We start from the raw sequence: 24667 nt of genomic DNA on the forward strand, positions 1-24667 counted from the left end.
CGTTTGACACTGGCATAAGAATTCTTTCAATCATCTGTAATAATACAGCACCTAAACCTGTATCTGAGGCATCTGTTCTGCAATAGAAATCATTCGTACAATCAGGCAAATATAAAATGGGTTTACCTGAGTTTGTCCTTTAAAACATTAAAACTATCAATTTGTTCTGAGCTCCAATTTAATACATTACTACTATATTTCTTTACCATACTATTCTTTGGTGCTACTATATCTGCCTAATTTGAAATAACTTTTCTATAGAATGATGCTGAACCCAGGAATGATCTAAGCTGCTTCTTGCTGCTTGGTAGGCATATTGATTAAAACATTTATTTTATCCTCTTGCAGGGAGAGTTGATTGTTCCCAAGAGATAATCCCAAATAATTAATTTTTGAATAAGCAAATAAATACTTCTTGGGACCAGCGGTCAATCCATGTTTGTGTGACCTCTCACATAACTCTTTGAGATCTTGCAAATGTTCACTCCAATTTGAATTATGAATTACTATAATACATTATCAAAATAACGTTAAGTGTTCTTCAATCCAAAAATCACGTTTCTCATCAGTCTTATGAAAGTAGCACAAGCAGTTTTTAATCCAAAGGGCATACTCCGAAATTGCATCAGACCACGATGGGTAGCAAAAGCTGTACAGACTTCCGAGTTCTCCGGCAATTCTTCTTGCCAGTAACCTTTACACATGTCTATCTCGGTGAAATATTTATCATTTACAAAGTTTCCCAAATACTCATCAATAGTAGGCATAGGCTCTGCATCAAACAGAGTCATGTCATTTAGACTTTTAAAATCTATGCAAACTTTTAAGCTGTTATCTGCCTTTTTAACAAGAACTGGTGAACAATAATGAGTCAGATGGTTCTATCACACCTAATTCTAACATTCTGTCTACTTCCTCACCATAAACAAGATTAAACATGAACAAGATGGAGAGGCACTACAAACTAGTATTGATGGAGGTAAAAGTTCTCACTTGTTTAGTATGAGCGATGTTGTGATGCTCAAAGATTTGGAGACATTGTTGAAAGATAGATATCACTTGTCTTCATGTATATAAGATAACCATTGTTTTTAAGAGTATCTGTTAGGTATTACTAGTAGCTATGATATTTTGTTTAATTGTTGAAGTTTGTAAAGTTTATATCTTGTTATATATACTGAGTAATATCAGTTACTATTAGCATGGTTTGGGATAAAATAATAATGGTCTGTAAAAAGTAAACAAGAGGTAGGAAAGGAAACATTTTTTATTCTGGTTATTTCTCCATGTAAAATTCAGTACTACTGTAACTGTATTAGTAAAAACAGAACAAATTTAAAACTTGTTGTTTGCCACGTGGCCTCATGCCTAGCGGGAAATTTCTGTTCACTGTCTGTACTGTACACTTAAGAACAGGGTCTTTTGGTTCACTGGAATTCATTACTGTACAGTATTGTCTTTTTCAATATTATAAGTGTGATGCACTACAGTATATTTGTTGTTTTAGAATTCAGCACTTGAAAACCTTAAGTATTACAGCAATGGTTGATATTAGTCAAAGTACAATTGTTTTTCATGAATCTCGATGAAATACGACAGTATTGACCTGAAAATTTATATTCACCAAACTTATTTGAAGTGATGGGTAAACCAGATGGAAATCTTGGTGCTTTATTATAGAAGACCATAAGAGAATACATCTGTTATAATTAATGAAAAACAGAGAATTAGAAAGAGACTGTTGTTCATATCCTGCTTTTGTTCTCTGTATGAAGCAGAAAAAGAACAGCAATTAGGCATAATTTATGTGAAGAATGGCTGCATAAAAAGATATAGTTTACAGACCTTTAACCAAAGAGGAATGAGAGTCCGACATTTAGTGACACAGTTGTCGACTTTGTGTGTAATACTGTACAGTCTTTCCTCTTAACTGTGAGGGTTAGGTTCCTGAAAAACTCCCAGAGACAAGCTCGGAGTCCTAAAATATTCACTAAGGTAAAAAAACCAATCTGTATGTGATATTTTCCTCTTTAACTATACAGTACACTGTAACATTAAAACTTAAAATTGTAGGCATATACAAGGCAATAAATAAAGCAAATAAATAACAATAATGAAAGCATAAAAAGAACAAAAATTATACAAGTTACTTTAAACACGGAGTTGTAATTTACATTGACGCTTGCCCCAGCAAAGCAGCCCAGGTGTGACTGCCTACCTGTAGCAATAGTATTCTGTGCTGCGTACAGGATCTGACTCTCGACTTATTCACATGCACACCTACAGAGACAAGGGTTGAGGATGTAGGAAGGTTAAAAATGAACATGTCTTACCTGTAATAAAATTAAGAAGTAAGCTATTTACTGGGAGAATAAATAAAATAATTACAGTACAGTACAGTATTAACTTTTACCTATGAATTTCATGTTCTGCTGACTAATAAAATAGAATAAAAAATTTTCTTGCTAACCTTTCATGGTGATAATGATGACATTTTTAGCCAGAGTCCATAGCCTCAAGATCATCCAATTCCTCAGACTCCACCACAACCTCAGGATCATCTGCAGATGACTCCGATTCCATTGACAAGAGACTTGGGCAGAAAATGGTGGTGCTAGGAGAGCTGGTCCGTGACGAGTGGACGATTGTGGTGGGACTCGTGCAAGACGAATGAGTGATGGTGGCGGTTTGTGAGGAGGGGGTGGTGGCAGACGAAGGCATCAGAAAACTGAGGATGATGGATGTTTCATTTTCCAATGAAAGCCCTTCTGCACTTCCCTAAAAGGCTGCATTATTTCCTCTAACTTTCTTTTTAATTTTAGGCTTCTTTCCATAAAAGGATCAGCCTCGATCACCATGTCACTGAGATTTATGCCCAGTAGCACGATGTTGTCAATAACCTTGAGAGTTAACTTGGGCTTCTCCTCTTTCACTTCGCTATCACTGCCCTCCTCGTCGCAAGAGCTTAACTCAATAACCTCATCCAAGTCCTCTTCAGTCAGCTCCTCACTGTGGACATTCAGTAGTTCCTCTACTTCAGTCTCATTCAGGTCCTCAAATCCTTCCCCACCCCAGTATGTGCCAGCTGCACAATCCTTATCAACCGTGGGGAATCCTGTGAAGTCATGTACGACTTCCTTCCACAATTTTTGCCAACAGGCGTTGATTGTTACTGCTGGACCTCGTCTAAGGACTCATTGATGTTGGAAACACAGTCGGTTATCGTATATTTCTTCCAGTAATCGGAGACAGTCAGTGAAGAATCATTTTCTATGCCATCAAGGATGCCAACAAAGGTATGGCAGGTGTAATATGCCTTGAAACACTTGATAACTCCCTGATCTAAGGGCTGCAACAGGGAAGTGGTGTGGGATGGTAAGAACACCACTTCAATGTTAGGTTTTTCCTCAGTAAATACATCTTGACGTCGTGAGAAAAACAGTTGTGCAGCCAGTCCATGAACAACATGCCAGTAACCCACGCCTTCTTGTACACGAGCATCGTTTTCGTCATAAAGTCCCCAGACACATTTGCTCACATTAGAAGGGTCAACCTGTCTTTGGCTGCCTTGATCCCTGGAGCAGTCTTCTCTTCCTTGGAGATGAAGGCCTTGCTGGCATCCTTTTCCAAAACAGACCTGTCTCGTCAGCATTGAAGACCTGCTCTGACAGATATCCCTTCTCCTCTATCAGCTCCTTCAGCATGTCTGGATATAATCCTGCAGTTACATTGTCTTCCGATGTTGCCTCCCCCACGGTCTTAAAGCTGGGAATGCTGGTTCGTTTCTTGAAGAGTTCAAACTAGCCCTTGCTAGCCTGAAAGCTGGTTCCTCGTGAAGAACTAACTACACTGCCTGATTGCTCCACAAGGTGGTTGTAGATATGCAGCATCTTCTTCTAGATAATATTACTATTGAGTGGTTCTTTTTTCTGAGTCATATCTTCTATCCAGAGAGAGAGCATTTTCTCTGTCTTTTCAATGAATGGATCACGGGTCATGTATGTCACTTTTGCGCTCTTTGGTGCACCTGCTGCAACACTAGCCCTAATGGTTGCTTCATTTTTCTTTATTGTCCTCACTGACGACTCATTCACAGGAAAATACTTCCCGACTGCTACTATGCTCTCACCACATGCAAGCTTATCAAGAATTACCACTTTCTGCTCTAAAGACAGCACTTTTCTCGCCCTCTTTGTTACAGCGACAGTCTTATCATTAGATTTACGCTTTGAAGCCATTTTTCAGGGCAAAAAATTAACAAAAACTGCTGGTTTACAAAAAAATGAGAGCAGTCTAATGGGATGTATATAAGGTGGTCACTGTGAGATAGACAAGGCAGGTTGGGCCAGGCCGGGGTAGAAGGGAAATAAGGCAGAGACGCTGTGAGCTCCCATGCATATCATTCTGTGCCTTTCACCGAGGTGAGCCGTTTTAATCTTCGTTGCTTGCGACACGGCTTCACAGTGGAAACCTGTGGATACTTAAAATTTTATACCAAGGGAGGAAAACCTGGTGACAATATATACTCGTATATACTGAACAGTGAATACTTAAACCGTGGTTAGAAAAACCATGGTTGGGGGAGGATGACTGCATACAGTATGATTTAAAACACTCAACATTCTACTCTGGTAGTATGGTACACTAGCAAACACCAGTAGACCATAAGAATGATGACTGAGTCTTTGAGAAGTGGAGGGCTTCATCTTGCACACAAAATCAAGGTCATTGCTGCCAAAGATGATGGAAGTCAGAATTTCAGCTTCTAAAACTGGTGCTGGGCTGCCGTATTCTCCATCTCAGCCGTGGTTAGATGATTTCTGTCATGGATAAGGAAATTAAAATACAGTACAGTAGAAGGGTACAATATATAATATGTTTACATAAGAAATGACTTGGTCTATAACCTTAGATCAGACTTACATGATGATCATCTGGAGGGCTGGTTGGTATGAAATATTGTTTACCAACACTAAACCCATCCCAGTAGGGGCACTCTAACGCCCACCTAATGATAGTCAGTTTTTGGAACATTTTACAAAGATATCATATACAGTAGTATTAGAACAAGAAAGTTGTCCGTGTAAGCAAACCTTAGATATAAATGGCTTTACACAAGTAATTAATTCATCAACCCGAGCGACAAAGTCCTCAGCCACCATACTAGATCATGAACAGTAATATGTAAAAGCCAAGACATAATCAGTCAGGCAGGGGTTATTCATATTGGCCTTGGTGACAACTTTATCAACTGCTTGGCAATCATACAATGTCACTTGGGCTATACCTACTTGTCATGGTATTCAGTAATACTGTAAACCCAAACATGGAATTTAAACTCCAACCTACAGATTATTCAAAACAAATTGGTAAGGTTCATTCTTGACATGACAGCAAGAGACTATTGGTCATAAAGTCTCCAATCACTGGATATGTTAAGGTGGCGGATAGCTTCAGTAAAGCAACTGAGTGACGCTTATAAGATTTTCAATAGACTGTGCCCTGAGTATCTAACAGCAAACATTTTAAGAATTAGGGATATGAAGCGGTAGGGCACTGGGGGGAAGTGGTAATGGTGGAGACGGTTAGCACCAAAAGGACTTTATGGAGTTGCACCAAATTTTCAGATGTTCTTTGGTTGGTACTAAGTACAGGGTAGTAATATCGAAACATTTTTTTCTTCTTTTTAGCATATCCTTCTATCATAAATTACTTGTTGGTGGGCAGGACATAAAAGAAGATGGAAATAACGGGGTACAAACACTGATCATATGGCTGTAATTTCATGTCTATTATTTACTATAATTATGGTGCTGTCAAATATCCAGGGACAACCATGTTTCGGTTCACATCGTTTGCTATATGGGAGCATCCGTGGTGTTCCTTTACATGTCAAGAAATGAACGATAATCTCATAGGGTGTGTTTATTATAATTTATATTGGATTAAATTTGTTCGGTTTTTCTAGAGATGTTGTTTGAATGATAGTAAGAAAATCGAAACAGCAATACACAGGCTAAGAAGTTTGGTTCGGTACCATAGGTTGGGTTAGGTAGGCTAGGTTCTGTGCATTGTCATTTCAATTTTCTTACTTAGTATCATCCAAACAACATTTCTTGAAAATTTGGTACAATTCCATACAGTCTTTCTGGTCCTAACTGTCTCCACCATTAATGAGGAAGTGAACAGTGTTAATTTTTATGGCCTGTGGTCAAGCAAAAACACTTTCTTCTTTACAGCTATAGTGAACTGAAACAAGTTACTTGACCACATTAAAACCAGTATTGTTATCAAACAATTAAAAGTTAAAACTAAAAAAATACATAAAGAGATGATGCTACAACAAGAGAAGAGAAAGAGTTTCTATATTAACCAGTAAGGTAGTACTGTACTACAGGCAGGCAAGGGGTGACTCAAAAGACATCACTAAGTCCAGTGTTTATACCCGGACCTGGCAGATGCCCGCCCCACAAGGGGTCACAGCTTAAAGTTGAAAAGTCACAAGTTCAGAAAATTGTCAGGGTAAAGTTTTGGGAGTTAAAGAGTTGTAAACTCTTGGAACACTGCCAGAGAATGTTGTGACAGCACCGAGTGTGAGCTCATTCATGAACAGACTTGACCAACACTGGCGCAGATACAAATACATGTACTGTACATGCAGGAGCCAGCACATACCCAGTACTTGCCTACAGCAAATAACAGCCATACTCAATCACCTAAGTGACTGACAAACGAAAGATACCTGGCAGTCCTGCACCATCAGGGGAAACTGTCGTCCTCCACACCCACTGTAAACCTGCAGTGTCTATACACATGCTAAACTGAATGCATGCATAGTATATATATATACATGTCAAACCAATTGTTAACTGAATATATATTAGTAGTAGTAGAAATATTATTTGGTTAAGTTTCAACTGTGGTGCTCTGAGTGTGGGCGATGCTCCTCTGTTATGTTTGTTTACATGATCACAGCTGACTGTTGTGAGTGATGGCGTCGTCTAACTCCTCCGATGACCATGTTCCTCCATTATTTAAAGTGAATTCTAATGTAGATGGATACACAGCCCACGAGTGTATTAGAGTAGAGAGGTGTCCACTTTGTAATCAGAAAACTAAAGCGTTTTATTGTAAGGAGTGCGTGAGAAATGGGAACTTCTATCACTCTCGCATGAAGCTACCAGAAAGGTATGTAGGTAATTCAAGTACAATAAGGTCATCAAGTACACAGTTCACAATGTAGTAATGTAATAATTTGATCTGAATTGTTAAATAATTGTGATAGCTGCACCAAAGTGTACAGTAATGAATTATCTGTTTTGGGTGAAAAAGAGGTTATGACGCATCTAAAGAATCATATTATAGTTACCTAATATTAACAATAAATTGGATTTTGGGGGTAATTATCTGGATTATTAACGTCCAGTTATCTTTCAAAATGTCATTTTACCTTATCCAAGAAAAGTTAGTTTAATAATTGAGCTGTGAAAAAAGTTTGTGGAGGTCAAAATAATTTTGTATTAAGGTCAGTGTTATCAGTGACTACCATACCTTATGTTACCTGCGATAATTACCAGAATTTAATGTTATAAATAAGTGAATAAGAAAGTTAAATTCATTACCATTCTATAATGGACTTCAGAAGTTGAAATAACCCGGTTGTATCACAAGTAGTACAGTAATGTGTAAAATAATGACTCAGGAAAGACTCATCACTGTGAGGCTGTGTGTGTGTTACTGAACAACCCCTTGGCTCTGTATCCATTATGACAGATCTCACCAAATTATAAACAAATATCTAAGTTCAATATTTTTATTTAGCTGGAATGGACAACTGAACACTGCTAAACTTTCATCCATTTCTAATAATATCAGGTGTAGGTTAGTGACTATTTTTAATTACTGGAGTGTTCTATAAGGTATGTACTATATTGTCAGCAGCATATTTCTTGTAGTCTCAGTGTACTGTAGCATATTTCATGGATGCTTTTTCTTGTTCTAGAAATTATTTTTACATTTTATGCAGTTCTTGTTAGAAGTGCATTTGTCACAAATACATAAGGTGCCGAGTAATATAATGATTTGCACTTTTCTTTTATATATTTTTTCTATTTCTAGTAAGTCTACCCTGTTATTTAAACATTATAGCCCTATTTTTTATGGTAGGTTTTAAACTTTCTAAATTATTGTTTCCTTATTCCCAGTTTTTCTTATGATTATATTATCAGGTGTAGAGTAACCACTGATACAGTTAATAGAGAAGCATAAATGTTTTAGTTTCTTTCCCCCTGACTGTGTGATGAATTTAAATTATTACGGCAACTTATGTTACTAAGGTAAATGTCTGAAGGATAAAGTGGTGTAAGTTATCTTGACAGTTATTATTTTATTTAATCAAACGAAACATGTAAATGATAATCCAAACCTTCGATAATTTCAATAATGTTATTAGCTATCTGGCATTTTATTACTTCTTGAAAGAGAAAATGTCGTGGAAATTTGTTTTATAAAGCCGATACTGTACAGTCTGAAGATTTTCAGGGAAGTATGAGTTCATTGTTGGAAACTTCATATATTGTTAATATGTAGCGAATAGAAAAATATGTATGTATATAAAGTACAGTACTGTATGTTGATTGCCACTGTCTTAGGCTGTTAATGATAATTGAAAGACCTTTTGAATATAAATCTTGCTACATTGATAAGGTGACAGCTGTGTATGTGCTATTGTGACACTACAGTGTTTTGCACAGAGACAATAAGGCAGTGGCCTTTGGCTTTCTGGCAAAATGAAAAGAAATGTCACTGATCTCTGTCCGTTTATATCAGATATAAGTCACCGATGATGCCAGTTTACCCTAAACTCATATTTTGTAAGTTATAATTTACCCCAGTTTATATTCATATTTGTTCTGCAGGATTTAGCATTTATTGTATAAAATCAAGAAGCAGAACATGAATAACTGTAGCCATTCTCATGAGGTTAGTAACTGAAATTTGCATTGTTATGTCTAATATAAGGCTACTGTACAGTACAGTACTTGCTATTTCAATTGAAGGAGCAAAAACTTGGCTTGATTTTGTATTTTACAATTTTTAGTAGTAGCTTCTATTCACATTACAGTACAGGTACTCCTCGACTTACGACCTACTCGACTTACGACCTACTCGACTTACGACCACCCGGACATACGACCGCTGCAGTCGTATAAAACATTTTTCAAATTACGTATTTTCGAGTCCCGACGTTAGTGATCACACTGTGTACTAAAAAAATTTTCGTTTGTAATTCCCTTAAAATGGCTGGCAAGCCTTAAAGTGAGAGTTCTCGTGGTGCGGAAAAGAAAAAGAGACACCCATTTTAGATTTTATATGTATTATTTTTGCATTTTCGACTTACGACCTGGTCGTCGGTCCCTAACCCCGTTGTAAGTCGGGGACTGACTGTATTTGATTTTAACTTCATAATTTTCTCGGCTTCATGACCCTACTACAGTATATTTGTATGCACTGATGTTTTGTCTTAAGCCATTTCAATCCATACTCATTTTTCTGTTAATACTAATTGATTGGTTCTTATGCCATATGTTTCTCTTGTACTGTACCTTATTGGTTATTTGGCTTTCCACTCCAGAATCCTGTTGAGAGATAATTTTATGGTGAATTAATAGATTTATTAATGAACGAAAACAACAGTGTATGGTACTTCTTAGATGCCATGGAATGATAAGGTTACTGACGTGGTAAAGGAGGCTCTCAGTGCAGTAGCTATTTCTTTATTGGTATATAGTAGCACTTTTAAAGATACTTAGGGCACCTGAGAAGTAGACTAGATCCTGTTGGTGTTATGTGGGGCTTGAATGGTATTGTATTGTGTAAGATAATTCATTGTTTTGTATTTTAAAAGTTAGCTGGTGAGTGCAGCATATAATGTGAAAAGGTTCTTGAGGTTATGAAAGGTGAAGTACAATAGTCAAAGAGATTCTTGGAAGAAGAGTCGGAGATTACAGTACAGTATACAGTATGACAAAGTCATAAACATCCCCGTCTGAAGCTTCTGACCAGCTCAAAGATTCAAAAGTTTACAGACTTCCTCATTCTACAGATGGAATGTCGGGAATGTGTCCACCTCTGAAGGAATTTTTTAACATTTTTCGAGTAGGCTAATCTTTACTTTAAGTTAAATTGGATCACATGAAGATTAGGCACCCCAGCTTATTTCACCTGGTGATTAGACAAATACCTTAACGATACCACGAGGTTAGATTATGTTGTTAGATTCAGTTAGTGTGTTTGATCATCAGTTTATATAAGCTGGGGTATCTAACCTTCAAGTGATACGTTAAATGACTTTTTATCGTTTTCATGAAACGATTTTATGTGGAGGCATTTTTGTGGTTTGACCCTGCCTGAGGGTAAAGGGGGTTGGCTAGGTATTTGGGGGGGAGGAGGGAGAGGTGTTTGGAAGACATAGTGGGGGGGGGTGAGGTATTGGGAGAAATGGTGAGGGGAGGTGGGTCATTGGGGAGAAACTGTAAGGGATGACAAATGGAGGTGGGGTGAGGGAGGACAAAGTGAGGGTGTGGACGTTAAGAATCCTACAGGAGGGGGAGTAAGGTGGGAGTCAAGGAGGGGCGCTGAGGGTTATGACAAGGACAGAAGGTCGTGAGGGCTTGTGGTTGGGAAGGGGTGTGCAGGAAGCCAGTGGACAGGATGTGTGGGTGTAAGAATTTCAGGTTCGTGAAGGGGAGATAGATATACTTCTTATATGGCCACTTGCCAACTCCACCTTGCCTCTCCTCACACCTGCTGCTCCATGTTTTTGTTTGTGTCCGGTTGTCTGTCTAATGTCTGTCCGGTTCAATCGGCTGTAGGGCAAAATACCGCCTAGTCTAATTGACTTTATTTTTATGAACTTAACCTAACTGTTTCTAACTTAAAAGGGTTAGGTTAGGTTAGTATTAGCGTTCAATCACCAGATGAAGTAAGTTAGTTCAGGTTGGGTTAGTATCATGATGTTTAATCATTGTGTGAAATAAGGTTAGGTTAGGTTAGGTTAAGTTAAGGTGTTTAATCATCAGGTGAAATAAGCGGGGTTTCCTAATCTTCATGAGATCCCTTGATATTCCTTAACCTAATCAAACCTTACTGTAACTTTTCCGAACTTTACCCAACTTTTAGCTAAGCTTAGTTATAACCTAATTTGAAATAATTTCCCTTGACCTACAGTAACTAGCGCCTGACTTTCCCGAACCTGAATAACTGTACTCATGCTCAAAGGTGCTTTACACTGGAATGTTATATGTATTGTATTAACTAGTGTGTTGTAGCGTTTTGTTTTCTACTGTTTGTATATATTAGGGAAGGGTGAGTTCTTTGGTATAAATTCTTAAAAGGCTTCCCCGAGTCCACACTAAATAATAGGCAGATATTTATAATGTTACAATAATTCTGGTTGATGCGCTCTAGCAATTTTCTGCTGTGAACAAAGGAAAGCTGCTCCCTCCCTCTCCAGAAAGCTGAACCTGATTTGACCTGACTTAAGTTCACGACCTGAGTCCTGATTGGCGGAGGTTTGTACAGTACGTGCATAATTCTGAAAATAGCATGAAAGTTGCATTGAGATTACCGTAGAGATACGTTCACTCGGTACCAGACAAAGTTGAGTTACAGAATCTTTCAAATATTATTTTCTTTTATCCCTGAATATTTACGCAATTCATGAGTGTAATATTTTGTTTTAAGTTAAGTTAACCATTGGAGTACGTTCGTAAGTCTTCAGATGCGACCAAGTGTATAATTTATCGTAGTTGTCAAAATCTCGACCCTAGATTCGTATGTTGTTCGAATGTTAAAATGTGTTGCAACTTAAGCTGTAATACCACATCCAATTGGCTATCCTGAGTTAAAATATTAAAGTACTGACAAAATTACATAATAATTACACTCAACCTCTATCTCAGCTATCAAAACTCATAACACTAGAGTGAACAAATGACTGACGGAATTTTTGTGAATCCGGTATCTTTAAAAGTTCTTATGATTAGTTGTTGTTGTTTTTATCGTAGCAGGAAGATGAGGAAACACCTTTTTATGGTATATTTATTTGGACGACATTTTTTTCGTCGTTCATTGTGTCTTCTCGGGTAACAGGGAAGGCATATTAGAGAATCGAAGACCATGGTTCGGGTTATCTGTGGTCAAAGTCAACATCCTACAGTTTTAGTTCCTGTGTGAATTTTTATTCGAGTTTATGATCATGGATTCATAACTGAAAAGATCTTATAGTAATTGTGACTTGATATTTGATATTCTTATAAAAAATTATGTTTGTATTTTTTTCTTCCTTGGGACTTGGAGCGCATTTCTCAGTGAACGGAAATAAAGTCAGAGAGAGTCACAATTTCTGCTTGGGAAAATACAGGAAGTAAGTCATTATGTGGCAATTAGGTTAGGTTGGGTTCTGTGACTTTTTTCCTGAATTCCACTTCTCATTTACTATCTCGTGTCAGTTACCGCACAGAAGTTGACGTCATGAATGCTGAAGCAGCGTAATTTCCACAAAACGTGTGCATAATAATTTCCTTCCCCGCCAAGTAGGTTAGATTAGCTTAGCATTCAAACGACGCCAATGGTAGTAAGCTTCTAATGGCCTTGTCGGACTATCCTTGATATAATCGACTTTGTGTTTGCCATTGTTTGTACGTACAGTATATTTGTGCTGTCTGTGCACATGATGAACCAATTGAACTTGTTTTTTATGGTTTGATTGCATTTTGCCTTTTAATCTTTTTCTTGACCTCTATTGGTGTTGCGCAATATAGGAAAACACGTAGCTATTAAATAAGGGCGTGGAGGTATTCCCATGCCATAAATTGACTTTGCTGAACGTTATCCCATCTTTGAATTTCCAGAGAACCCCCACCCTCGATAAACTGGGTTGAAAGCATGTTACAGTAAAATGTGTTAACAAATGCATAAACTTGGCACCGCTGTATCCTGGGTATGGTTGTTGAGTCATCATAACAACTTTACACCTCACACATCATAGTGAACACACCGACATGTTGGATCTTTATTATTATTATTATTATTATTATTATTATTATTAGTTGTTGTTTTAAAGGCGATTACTACAAATATCAAGAACTTAAAACTGTAAGTTACAGTTATACCACATCCCACAAATATACGTGTCTCAAAATGGCATTGAATTTGTACTGTGACTAACGGCAAGTGGATATATTATGTCAGTTAAGGCAACACATGCAGTTAACGACCAAATGCTTGAGAACCCGGACCTTAAAGGCTTCATTCATATGCAGCGAGGCATGAAAATCCTGTTTCACTCCCGCTTATGTAATATTTCGTTATATTTATTTGTTTTGTTTGCTGGATCTGTCGTAGATCATGTTAGTGTTAGTTTTTGTTAGATCGTGGTTAGATTTGATTATAATTAGTTACAATTAGATTAGACAAGAATAGGCTACATTGGATTGCATTTAGATTAAAGTATAATAGATTATATTACATTAGAAAAGGTTAGATTAGCTTAAAAGAGGTTAGATTGGTTAAGAGTTAGAGTAGACTAGAAAAAGTAAGTTTGTTCATAGATTATATTCGCGTTCGACTAGGCTGGCATAGGTCAGGGCTCTGTATACATTTTGCCGCGGATAGATGTTCAGTGTTTTCTTCTTTCCTTGTGGTTATCGGCATATACCTAGATCACGCGCACCTACAGTGATTTACTTGCATATATATTATATATATATATATATATATATATATATATATATATATATATATATATATATATATATATATATATATATATATATATATATATATGTATATATATATATATATGTATATATACACCTTGGTCATGGTATCATCCATTCTAATCTGTCGTCGTTTCATGGTTGATGCGTTACTAGTTTGAAAAGGATCTTATGTGTGCAAAGGTGGTGTTTATAAGAACGTATACAATAAAGGTTTAAATCAATGCCAAGCCGACTTTGAACACTTGCATTTAAACATGTATAATAATTCTAATGTTTTGGGGAGTTGTGTTTAAATCTCAGCTAAGGAAAAATTTGTTTTACATGTGATTGATATGACGAAATATATAAAGCATCGGCAACTGTCCGGACTAGACAACCAATGAGGATGTTTTGCCTCTTCATCCAATCCCGTCCACTTATTACAATAACCTGTTGACGATGACTGCGGTTTTTATTTTGTTTCGTTAATTTCATTTTTTAACAATAATATGAAGAAAAATTGTCGTGCGTACAGACAAAAAATATGGAAGTGAATAGTTTTTCGGGCTTATATTACGCACGAAATGGCTTACAACAAAGGTAATTTAAGATTAATTACATGATAATGATTGCACCTTGACGCTGATTGGCTGGAATAGTGCCAACTGCATCCCCGTCACATCTCGTTAACTTCATAGCGATACGGTATAAGCAGATGTAACTAGTTTTTTGTGTCGATATTCAGGTGCAGTTTTGGCGGGGAAGGAAGAGAGGTGAGAGTCGCTCGTCAAGTGAACTTCCTACTTTTATGTTACCCCCCCCTCCCCCCTTTACACATAGTTGCCAATCTGCATATTTCTTCCCCAAATAGCATCGTATTTTGTTCTTCATATTTTTATTTCCTTGTTCATTTTTTTTACATTTGCTTATCCATTTTCATCCTTCTTTCCAATGCTACAACTTTTATCTACCTAAGTGTCAAGGTGAGACACTTTTATCTACTAAAGTGTCAAGGTGAGACACTTATATAGACACTTTTATCTTCTAAAGTCTCTCTCCCCAGGATAAGGGGACTTCCCCGTCGCCACCAAAAAAAAAACTGGAATGGTGGGTATAATGGTGGAGTGTGCAGGGGGGTGGGGGGTTAGGCCGGATGGGGAGGGTAGGCAAGGGGTTAGGGACATGTAGATGGGTAAGGTGGAATAGGGTGGGCAAGGGATAAGGGGTAGTAAGTGGCATGTTAGAAAGAGCAGATTGGATAGATAGATAGGTAGGTTGATAGAATACAGTGGTTAGCAGTGGATAGGTTACTCCCTCTGTTCTCCTGCGTTGCTTGGGGGTGAAGGGTTGGGTGAGAGAGAAGAGAGAGAGGGCAAATAAAACCACTTCATACATTATCACAGAATCTTTATTGTTTTGTAAATACACAAACTAAACAACTAAGTCGAGTTTGATTAACAGCTATCTAAAGCATTACCCCCCCTGTACGACATAGAGCGCCAGGGTAGGTAGCGGGCGGAGGAGCGTTCGTCTGGCTAAGTTACTTGGGCTATAGGTGTGTGTAGTTTCCGTATAGGCTATGACTACCGACCCAAACCCGCCTCGGTATATTTGGAGTAGTTAAGTTAGATTTGCTTTAGGATCACTTATTTCACTTAAAGATTTAACAACCGTAGTAACTCTGTTTGAAGGGGGGTTAGGTTAGCGTGTTAATCTTTAGGTGAAATAAGCTGGGGTGGAGGTTCTTTAGGTGATCCTAGTTTGATTAGGATAAGTTAGGTTTGGTTAATATGGGTTTATTTGTTACCGAGAGAGCCAAGTGTGTGGTAGCCGTGTACAGAATAAAGGACCTTTGCTCATGGGACAGATTTAATCTTAGTAAGCCGGCACTGACTCGCAGTGTGCCAAGGTGAATACAAATCAGTAACTAACAAATATTAAACTGTCCTCACTACTGTCGATAAACCAACTCATGATGGCTACCTTGCCTCAATATAAACTATTTCACACAGCAGCAACTTACCAACCACACCTAAACTGAACCACAAAGTTAAGTATCGTAGCCTTCTCTACTTTGTTTACTTCCTGACCGTCGCGTCGTGCAGGCTAAACCAGGGCTTGGGTCTGTAATCAACACCCGAGTAAAAAGCGTTAAGAGCTGGGATGGAAGCATAGTCCTGTCTGGTAACACTGCATAGGTGTGTTATTACAGTTTTCGCACATAAAAAATGACTAAGGACGATTAATTTAACATTATTTTTTGTTCTTCGTGTGTTGTTAACCTTGTTCACACATTAGGGGGGGGATCACCACATTTTTATTCCTTTCTTTTTATAAATGTCGTAATGGTCCGTTGAATTATTTGCCTTATTGCGGTAAATACAGTAATAGCGAACTGGACAATTTCAGTACCCCGGCAGCAACATTGTTCTACCTGTACAGTACACGAACTCTGGCTGTACACTGTTTCTATTGCACAACTGGATGTACTGTACTCTCCTCCAGTACATCAACATTCAAGTTTTTTTCCTTTAATGTACACAATGTTTGGATGCACATAAAGTTGTTATTCACTGTGAGGTTAGAAGATGCACTCGAACAGTAGCTCTCATAACACACACACTAATGTCACAATGGGTTCATGTTATTCTTGTGGGAGGCTGGGCGTGGCAATGAGTTTTGGAAGTGGTTGTTGTGTTTTGAAGAGAGGCATTCGGTCCTGGGTAATAATCAGTGGAGGTAATAGATTTGGGGGGGGGGGGCGATCAGCGTCCTTGGGATTGTTTGATGCAGAAGCCACCGAAGAAGCTCTCTCCAGGAGGGCATTGTCGTCTGTTGGCTCCCGGTCTCATATTTACCTGGGACAAATCGCGACGACAACGCCCCCTGAAGTCCTTGATAGACCCTCTGCTGCATCTGGAGACGTTAGGTAGATTCAGGATAGCGTGGGGAGTGACGCACATGGGCTCCGAGAAGATGACGTCCATAGAGAAGAGGTTACCAGGAGAACAAGGCCCCTGGGTGTCAATGGTGTAGCAACTGGTGTCACTGCTCGCCCTGTTTTGTAGATGACACTGTTTGTCCACCATGGCCATGTCGGGTGAGGAGCACTGGTTGGGCACGCACTCAGCATGTCCACTGTTGCCTTCGTCTATGACCTGTGAGGGGACGTAATCCATATCAGCTGTGTTTATCAGGAATCAGTTCGGCAGTAGTGAGAGGCCCTGGAGTTAAATATTTTAGGGGCCAGTAATGACTTAAAAAGTATTCAGATATTCCCCAGATGACATAAGTATTAAAAAAAAGTGGTTGGATGGCTACTTGGGGGTAGTGAACTTTGTGTCAAAATAGGTGGGGCTTGGTTGATAGGTCACACATCATACAAGTGAGTCATGTAGCTAGTCAGTCCCTGCCCTTCACGACACGCAGGCCTGTTTCACCTTGTCGCTATACACTTAACATTCACACTTCAGAATACCAAGACATTTTGCCGTTAAACCGGTAAAATACATTATTTGGCAAACCAAACGGGGCGAGAGAAGAGACTTACCTTAATTATTTGGCCGGCGAGGCAGGGACCCTGAGAGTAGGGGGGGTAACAGGTGCCGGTGAGGTTGTAGTACACCATGCCAGGGCCACACTCACACTCACCCTCCCCGAACTCGTTGTTGATCATCTCCTGTGTACTGGGGCAGAGTCTCTGAGCCCTGGTGCTGATACACTGTCCGCTTCTCGTCGTCACCTGTTCCTCCCCGCACGGTACACGGTCACACTTTACCGCCACTGTAATAGAAAATATCAACACTGTTATACCAATGAAGGTTTGTCACCCTAACACCACCCTTATTCAGTAACCCAACCTTGTCACCATACCCTAACACCCTTATTCAGTAACGAACTCAACTCTGAGACACGATCGCATTACAAGACCCGAAGATTAGGCATACAAATGGCCTTCACGACATGCAGCTCACAATCCTGTCCACCTGCATGTGTGTCAAACGTTCCCCCCACGAGTGACGTCACAGCAAAACATCATTCCTGATTGGTCGCAGCTGTGTCACTTTAGCCAGTCAGCAAGGAGCTCATGAAATCTTTTTGTTTATCCCTCATAAATGTGCCACTTAGCCATTTTCTGAGGCAATAATATAAGGCATTTGAAACCATTTAGCAATCTGCTCACGTTATAAAAGACAATACGATAATTAAGGAAGTTATTTTGAGGGAATTGTAAAAGAAATCACAGTAATGATATTTTTGAAAACCGCGAGAGCAAGTCTTTAATTTATCTTGACCTTTATGAGCGAGGTAGGGCGCTGACCTTACCTTGGTGGGTGAACGTGAGAAATGTGGTCAAGTTGAGGTCACTAACATTAGAAAAATAAAATAAAATAAAAATTACTGGGAGTTGGTGGTTATCTAATGGCGAAGTGTTTGAGAGGCCAGTGTTGGTGTTTTATAGGTGATTCGTTATCTATTCTGCAGTACGGTGACCAGAGCTGAACCAAGAGAGGTCTCACAAGGTCAAGATAATGTATAGTGTTAGGATAAGCTCGCTAGCCTTGTGTCTGTGATCCCGGGGGCGCCCTTCACCCTCTCCAGTCATCACATTATCGAGGAAATGACAACGAACATATTCTATTTTTTTTTTTTTTTTTCTCCATTTCCATCGACGTATCCGAGGCGTCATTTTCTTTGTCCGGATGACCAAATATGTGTTGATATTGTTCTTGTAAACTAGAGGTTGAAGAACATATGGGACTGCCAGTCTTGAGACACAATATGGCGTCAGACCTGCACCGAGACTACTAGATGGAGTTCTTTAATTACAAGAAGGAAAAATAAAATATAGGTCTTCGAGATTCTGGACTCTGGTCTCTATATAATATTTCTGTACCTCTAAAGTATAAGTCTTATCACATAATTCACAAGTATAAAAGAAATGGTTAAATGTTGACATGTCTGTTTGAGCTATGGGCTGGCATGTCTATATAAACAATGGGCTGAGCATGTCTGTCTCAAGTGTGGGTTAGTCATGGCCAGAGCACCATCACCTGTGTGAAAGGTGTGTGGACTAGTTAGACATGCTGATTTGTGGCTAACCTTGACAGCTAATCTCCCCCCCCCCCTTTGCCACCTTAGATAAACTAAAAGGGTACAACCTTGTAGTACCCCTTTGGTAGTAAATTATGGTGCGTGCGTGTGTGTTTACATGAACTAGAATGTGTGCTTGTATTTACGTCAGTAAAAACACGTACTCATGCGTGTGTGTGAATGAAATAGGAAGAATATGTGTAGCTACTTTATTTGGGTGAATGATAATACGCTTTTCTGTATATAAACACGTACATTTATAATACCCAAGGTGTGACTGTGTGTGTGTGTGCGTGCGTGCACGAAGCGGTCTACACATTTCCGTTTTCCCACGAGTCTTGGGGTCACACCTGTCAGCAAGCACACAATAAACATTGTCTTGTGTGGGGGGTTAAACAGGGTGTACTGAGGTCACTATAACACCACCTCAAGGTATTCGTGAGACAGAGGCCGTGGATGATGGCTTATGGCGTCATTGGTAAGACAAGGGGTGTTGTGAGGGTGTTGCTGGTCGAGGAAGGCAACGGGAAACACAAACCTGGCTGGTGTTTTGTGTTTTTTATTATAACGTGTTTTACAGCTTACAGTCTTGAAGGTAGTATTTTCGAGTAGTGTGTGTGTGTGTGTGTGTGTGTGTGTGTGTGTGTGTGTGTGTGTGTGTGTGTGTGTGTGTGTGTGTGTGTGTGTGTGTGTGTGTGTGTGTGTGTGTGTGTGTGTGTGTGTGTGTGTGTGTGTGTGTGTGTGTGTGTGAATACTGTAGAATAGAATTTGTGTGTGTGTGTTACAGAGGGAAACAACATAAAGGCAGGAAACCAGCCAATATTTGCTGGTTTTGGTATTATTGGATCAAATTATGACTTGGCCAAACACTCCCATATTTTCATTCTCTCTCAGCATTAGTTTATCACCGCGTCACCAAAACAACCACAACAACATAACCAAAACAAACACTTGAAAGAACTACATCCACTTACAGTTAGACTTGTCGAGTACCACCCAGTAGCCTTGTGCGCAGGGCCCTTGGGAAAGGAGTTGGATGCAGTCCTTAATGTCTTCCCACCACACCTGGCCCGCTAGAGAGTTGCATCTTCTTGAGCGAGTTCTTACGTCCACTATGTCCCTGAGTACAGTGTCGGCCCCAGGGACCACCTGGCAGTTGGAGGGTCTATTGTTGTTGTTGTCGGGGCAGCCATTGTTCTGACAGTGGTTTTTGATGGCTTCTTTCAGTTCATCTATGTCTTTCGGGAAATAGATCTTGACGGGGTCTATGTCGACTTGTGGCAAGGCTCTCACGGTCAGCGTTATCGCCACTATGGAGATTATATATGCTCTCACAACACGCCCCATGATGCTAAGACTTATCTCCCCTTTCCTCTACAGACTCGGGGTGTTCAGGCACGGAGTACTCTTCCTTATGTTGTCCTCTGGCGGTACTGGGACACAAGGAATGGTTCTGCGTCTCAGGGGCGTTCGTTCCTTTAGTTTCTGGACGGGGGACTGTTTGTTTACTGTTGCATAACCCTGGTGTAAGTGTTCACAGAAGAGACGGAATATGTTGTCACTTGGCGGTCCTGCAACATACTGACGAGCTCTGGGATCAGCTCTGCTTTATATAGTGCGAGGAGGTAACGCTCTCCACGGCGACCACGTGAACACTGGCGAGTTGGAGAGCAGGGTCGCTCCTCCGTGCCACCCCTCCCTCCTCCGTGCCACCCCTCGTCCCTAACCTTCACTACCCAACCCACCAGACACTCCCCTCCTCCCTCTGCCTCTCCTAGATGTGGTTGTCTCCTGTGATTGGTTATGTTGTCTCCTGTGATTGGTTATGTTGTCTCGTGTGATTGGTTATGTTGTCTCCTGTGATTGGTTATGTTGTCTCCTGTGATTGGTTATGTTGTCTCCTGTGATTGGTTATGTTGTCTCCTGTGATTGGTTATGTTGTCTCGTGTGATTGGTTATGTTGTCTCCTGTGATTGGTTATGTTGTCTCCTGTGATTGGTTATGTTGTCTCGTGTGATTGGTTATGTTGTCTCGTGTGATTGGTTATGTTGTCTCGTGTGATTGGTTATGTTGTCTCCTGTGATTGGTTATGTTGTCTCGTGTGATTGGTTATGTTGTCTCGTGTGATTGGTTATGTTGTCTAGGGTGATTGGTTATGTTGTCTCCTGTGATTGGTTATGTTGTCTCCTGTGATTGGTTATGTTGTCTCCTGTGATTGGTTATGTTGTCTCATGTGATTGGTTATGTTTTTGGTGATTTTTCGGGAGAGAGAGAGAGAGAGAGATGTAAAGGTGTCTGACGTCACATAAGGGCGGCCCCAGTGACTCCACGAGATGACGTCACTGGTATGACAAATTTCCTTGGGTATTATTTCAAACACTAAATTCTTTATATTATCTCGTGTTTATCTGTTTATTTATTTTTATTGTTTATTTTTATCTTCGTGTGGTGAACTGTGTGTTGGTATTGTGTGTTTATATGTCAGGTCTGGGAAGTCATTTATCTCTCTTGTGATTGGTTGGACGCAAGAGTAGGCCTAATGACGTCATCAGTGTCTTGTGTGTGGTTGAACGCCAGGGTAATGACGTCATTAGTTTTAAAGGTTGTTTCCTGTGGTCACCTTTGGCTCCATTGTTGTATTTGGGATTTTTAACTTTGGACCTTGACTTTAGATTTTTTTTATTTACTCTCTCTCTCTCTCTCTCTCTCTCTCTCTCTCTCTCTCTCTCGTTATTCCTTATTAGTAGTTACCTTTACACACACCACAATACCGGGGTCCGGGATACGGTAAAACCTCCATGTAAGGGAATTTTTTGTTCTCGCTATAATCCGTTAGATAGTTCCTCGATAAAAAGGATTTGTTATGTATATAGTTCGTTAGATGGAGGGTTTTAACGGACCATCGATATAACGGACTTTATAATCCGTTAGATGGAGGGTTTTCACATCTAACGGACTTTCCTCTCCATGCAGTCCATAACGTTACATACATAACGTCCGACATACATACATACATACATACACGTGTGGGGTATATATGAAACTTTCTCTTCCCTTCCTCTTCTCTCTCCTTTCTCTCCCTCCTCTTCCTCTTCTCTCTCCACTTCCCCCCACCAGTTAATACTATTTCAAATCCTGTAGTGAAATTTCAGCATCGTGGCCACATATTTAGAAACTTGACGTGAAAGGTTGAGAGGCTACGAGTGAAAGTGAGAGAGACAGGGTAGAGCGAGAGACAGAGAGAGAGAGAGAGGGTTGAGAGAGAAAGAGAGAGATAAATGGTAGAGAGAGATAAAGGGTTGAGAGAGAGAGATAATTATCCAGGAGCTGTTTTTTTAGGTTGATACATTGATTACTGTCTGTCTGTGTGAAAGGTTTCGACTCTCGCGCCACGAAAGAAGAAAAAGAAAGTCGGGGTGAAAGTATTGTCCCAACCACGTTATGTATACTGTGCAGGTATGTGTACACTTTAGGCATATTCAAGTTGGGTGAAAGTATGACCCGAACGAACCTGACCTGACCTGACCTGCCCTGACCTGACCTGACCTGACCTGACTTATCCTGTCGTGACCTATTCTAACCTATCCTAGCCTAGCCTAGCCTGACCTAACCTATTCTAACCTGACCTATCCTGACCTAACCTAACTTTACTTTAGGTAATCTACTTCACATAGCAACAGCAGAAAGGAAAGGAAGGGATGGTATAGGTAGGTAGGGAGGGGTTAGGGTAGGGGGGGAGAGGGAGGGGTTAGGGTTGGGGGAGGGAGGAGGTATTGTTCGTCCACCTCCACACCCTCCATCAGTCTTCCACCCTCCCTCAACCCCCCCCCCTCCCCCCTCCCTTTGCCCCTCAATCCCCTATCCACTTTACCCCCCTCGTCCCTCCTGTCTACCCAGAAGATGAAATCCTCTTTGATGGATAGTAGAGGTTCGGGGGGGGGGTTACCTATCTTCTGATCACACACACACACACACGTTCTTACAAACACTTTTCCACAGTAGGACGCCTTGTGGAACCCCTCTATGACCTATGTATGGTTACACCCTAGGATGTGGCCGTGAGTAAGTGGAGGGTCTTCTGGTCTCTTAGTCCTGGGTGAGAGAGATAATGGGGTGTTGTGTCTCTTAGTGTGTGATGTCTTTTGGCCAGAGGATAAAAACAAACCCATGAGACCTTGGAGACTCGTACTGTCAGCCTCCGGAGCCTCGTCAACATAGTATAAGACACACAATCAAAGGGGCTACTTGAGATCGCCAGGACAGACAGACAGACAGACACAGACAGATAGAAGACAAACAGACAGACAGACAGACACAGACAGACAGAAGACAAACAGACAGACAGACAGACGTTTCCACCACTTGTTCCTCATTAACTAGAGTGTGTATTGGTTGGCTCGGGGCAGCAGGTATCTGGGGTAGATAGAGATACAGATATAAACAAGAATAATTATTTAAACTTGATAATCAGGTTTTTCTTAGAGGAGGAAAAAGAAGTTTTGGTTGAGGTGTTTGTGTATGAGAAAACTATGGCTGAGTGAGCGAACACGTCTTCTGTCTCTCGCCTTCCCTTATGTCAGTGATATATGAGAAAGTAATCCGTTAAATACGAAACTTCCTTCTAACGGATTATATGAGAGAGGATAGTCCGTTAAATACTAAAATTCCTTCTAACGGACTATATGAGAGAGGATAGTATTATATGAGAGAGGATAGTCCGTTAAATACGAAAATTCCTTCTAACGGACTATATGAGAGAGGATAGTCCGTTAAATACGAAAATTCCTTCTAACGGACTATATGAGAGAGGATAGTTCATTATATCGAAATCCGTTATAGGGAGGATTAACCGTACTCTTTCTCGTGGTAATGTTGTGTTTTCCTCAGGTATGCAGACAAGAAGCTTCGTTACTTCAGGCTCCGACGAGACTTGTTAGATCAGGACGGTGAAGTGGAGCGTCTACACCAGGCCAAGACCAGACACCTGCTGCTGGTAGGTGGTGGTAGTTGTGGTGGTAGTAGTTGTGGTAGGTAGTGGTGGTAGTACAGTAGTTGTAACACGTACTAATAATCTTAACTAATTAATTTGTTTATTTTTTCTTAATATAGTTAATCATAACAAGATCACCCCTTCCCCCCCCACCCCTTCCCTCCTCTCCTCCCCCTCCTCACCGACCCCTACCCGATGATCCGTGACACCCTCCTCCCCGCCTGCCTAACCCATGGGGGCGTTACATCACGTTACGTTAGTAGGAGACAGAGAGAGTATATCTGGATATATGTGAGTCAGTGAGTGAGACTGTGTGTGTGAGAGCGCGCGCCGGGTATCCTCTAGTCTAGCCTAATGTCACTCCTACACATATGACGTCATCAGGATGTATGTACCTGATAAGTGAAGTTGACTCTCTCTCTCTCTCTCTCTCTCTCTCTCTCTCTCGTGTTCTAGTGTGAGAAGAGGAAGGAGAGGAGGAGGGGATAGAAGAAGAAGGCCAGGAAGAAGTAGTGAGGGACAAAGGAAGAGATGTAGAGGGGGAGAGGGAGGGAGGAAGGAAGGAGAAATGTAAAGATGAAGCAGAAGAAGGAAATAAAAACCGAGAGAGTAAATAAGAAACACGAAAGACAGAGCGAAAGAATAGAGAGCACACACACACACGCAAAGACGACCATGACACTTGCAAGGTTAGATTTTTATTTTTTAGATTGCCCTCGAGGGGGACTAGTTTATTGGGCACCCCCTTACATCCTGTGCAAGATGAAGCACAGAAGCATTTACAGTGTCCATCTGGGAAGCATGCGGAGTTCATGCTTGC

General features: G+C 40.2%; 2 protein-coding genes and 1 long non-coding RNA gene across 4 annotated transcripts in view; 1 reads left to right on the forward strand and 2 right to left on the reverse strand.

Annotated features, from left to right (window-relative positions):
• Nucleotides 1–1249: 1249 nt before the first annotated feature.
• On the reverse strand, nt 1250–6849 carry LOC121864956. Of its 2 annotated transcripts, none has more exons than XR_006088702.1 (2): nt 6743–6849; nt 1250–4820 (listed from the first exon to the last, which is right to left on the reverse strand). It is a non-coding gene; the product is annotated as an uncharacterized LOC121864956 (long non-coding RNA). The 2 variants fall into 2 exon arrangements; XR_006088703.1 differs by having other exon boundaries at nt 6676–6757.
• Nucleotides 6850–6991: 142 nt separating this feature from the next.
• The window catches only part of LOC121864953 (beclin 1-associated autophagy-related key regulator-like), a 30747-nt gene continuing 13071 nt past the window's right edge, over nt 6992–24667 (forward strand). Inside the window, exons 1-2 of the mRNA XM_042364173.1 lie at nt 6992–7188; nt 23745–23850. Of these exons, the coding sequence (XP_042220107.1) occupies nt 6992–7188; nt 23745–23850 (303 nt within the window). The remainder of the gene's footprint in view (nt 7189–23744; nt 23851–24667) is intronic.
• LOC121864954 lies at nt 15154–20521 on the reverse strand. The gene is made up of 3 exons (XM_042364174.1): nt 19832–20521; nt 17314–17546; nt 15154–16921 (listed from the first exon to the last, which is right to left on the reverse strand). The coding sequence occupies exons 1-3, from the start codon at nt 20202–20204 to the stop codon at nt 16529–16531; spliced, it is 999 nt and encodes a 332-aa protein (XP_042220108.1). The 5' UTR covers nt 20205–20521; the 3' UTR covers nt 15154–16528.

The sequence above is a fragment of the Homarus americanus genome, unplaced genomic scaffold (assembly GCF_018991925.1).
Source record: "Homarus americanus isolate GMGI-L3 unplaced genomic scaffold, GMGI_Hamer_2.0 scaffold2539, whole genome shotgun sequence".
Taxonomy (NCBI): domain Eukaryota; kingdom Metazoa; phylum Arthropoda; class Malacostraca; order Decapoda; family Nephropidae; genus Homarus; species Homarus americanus.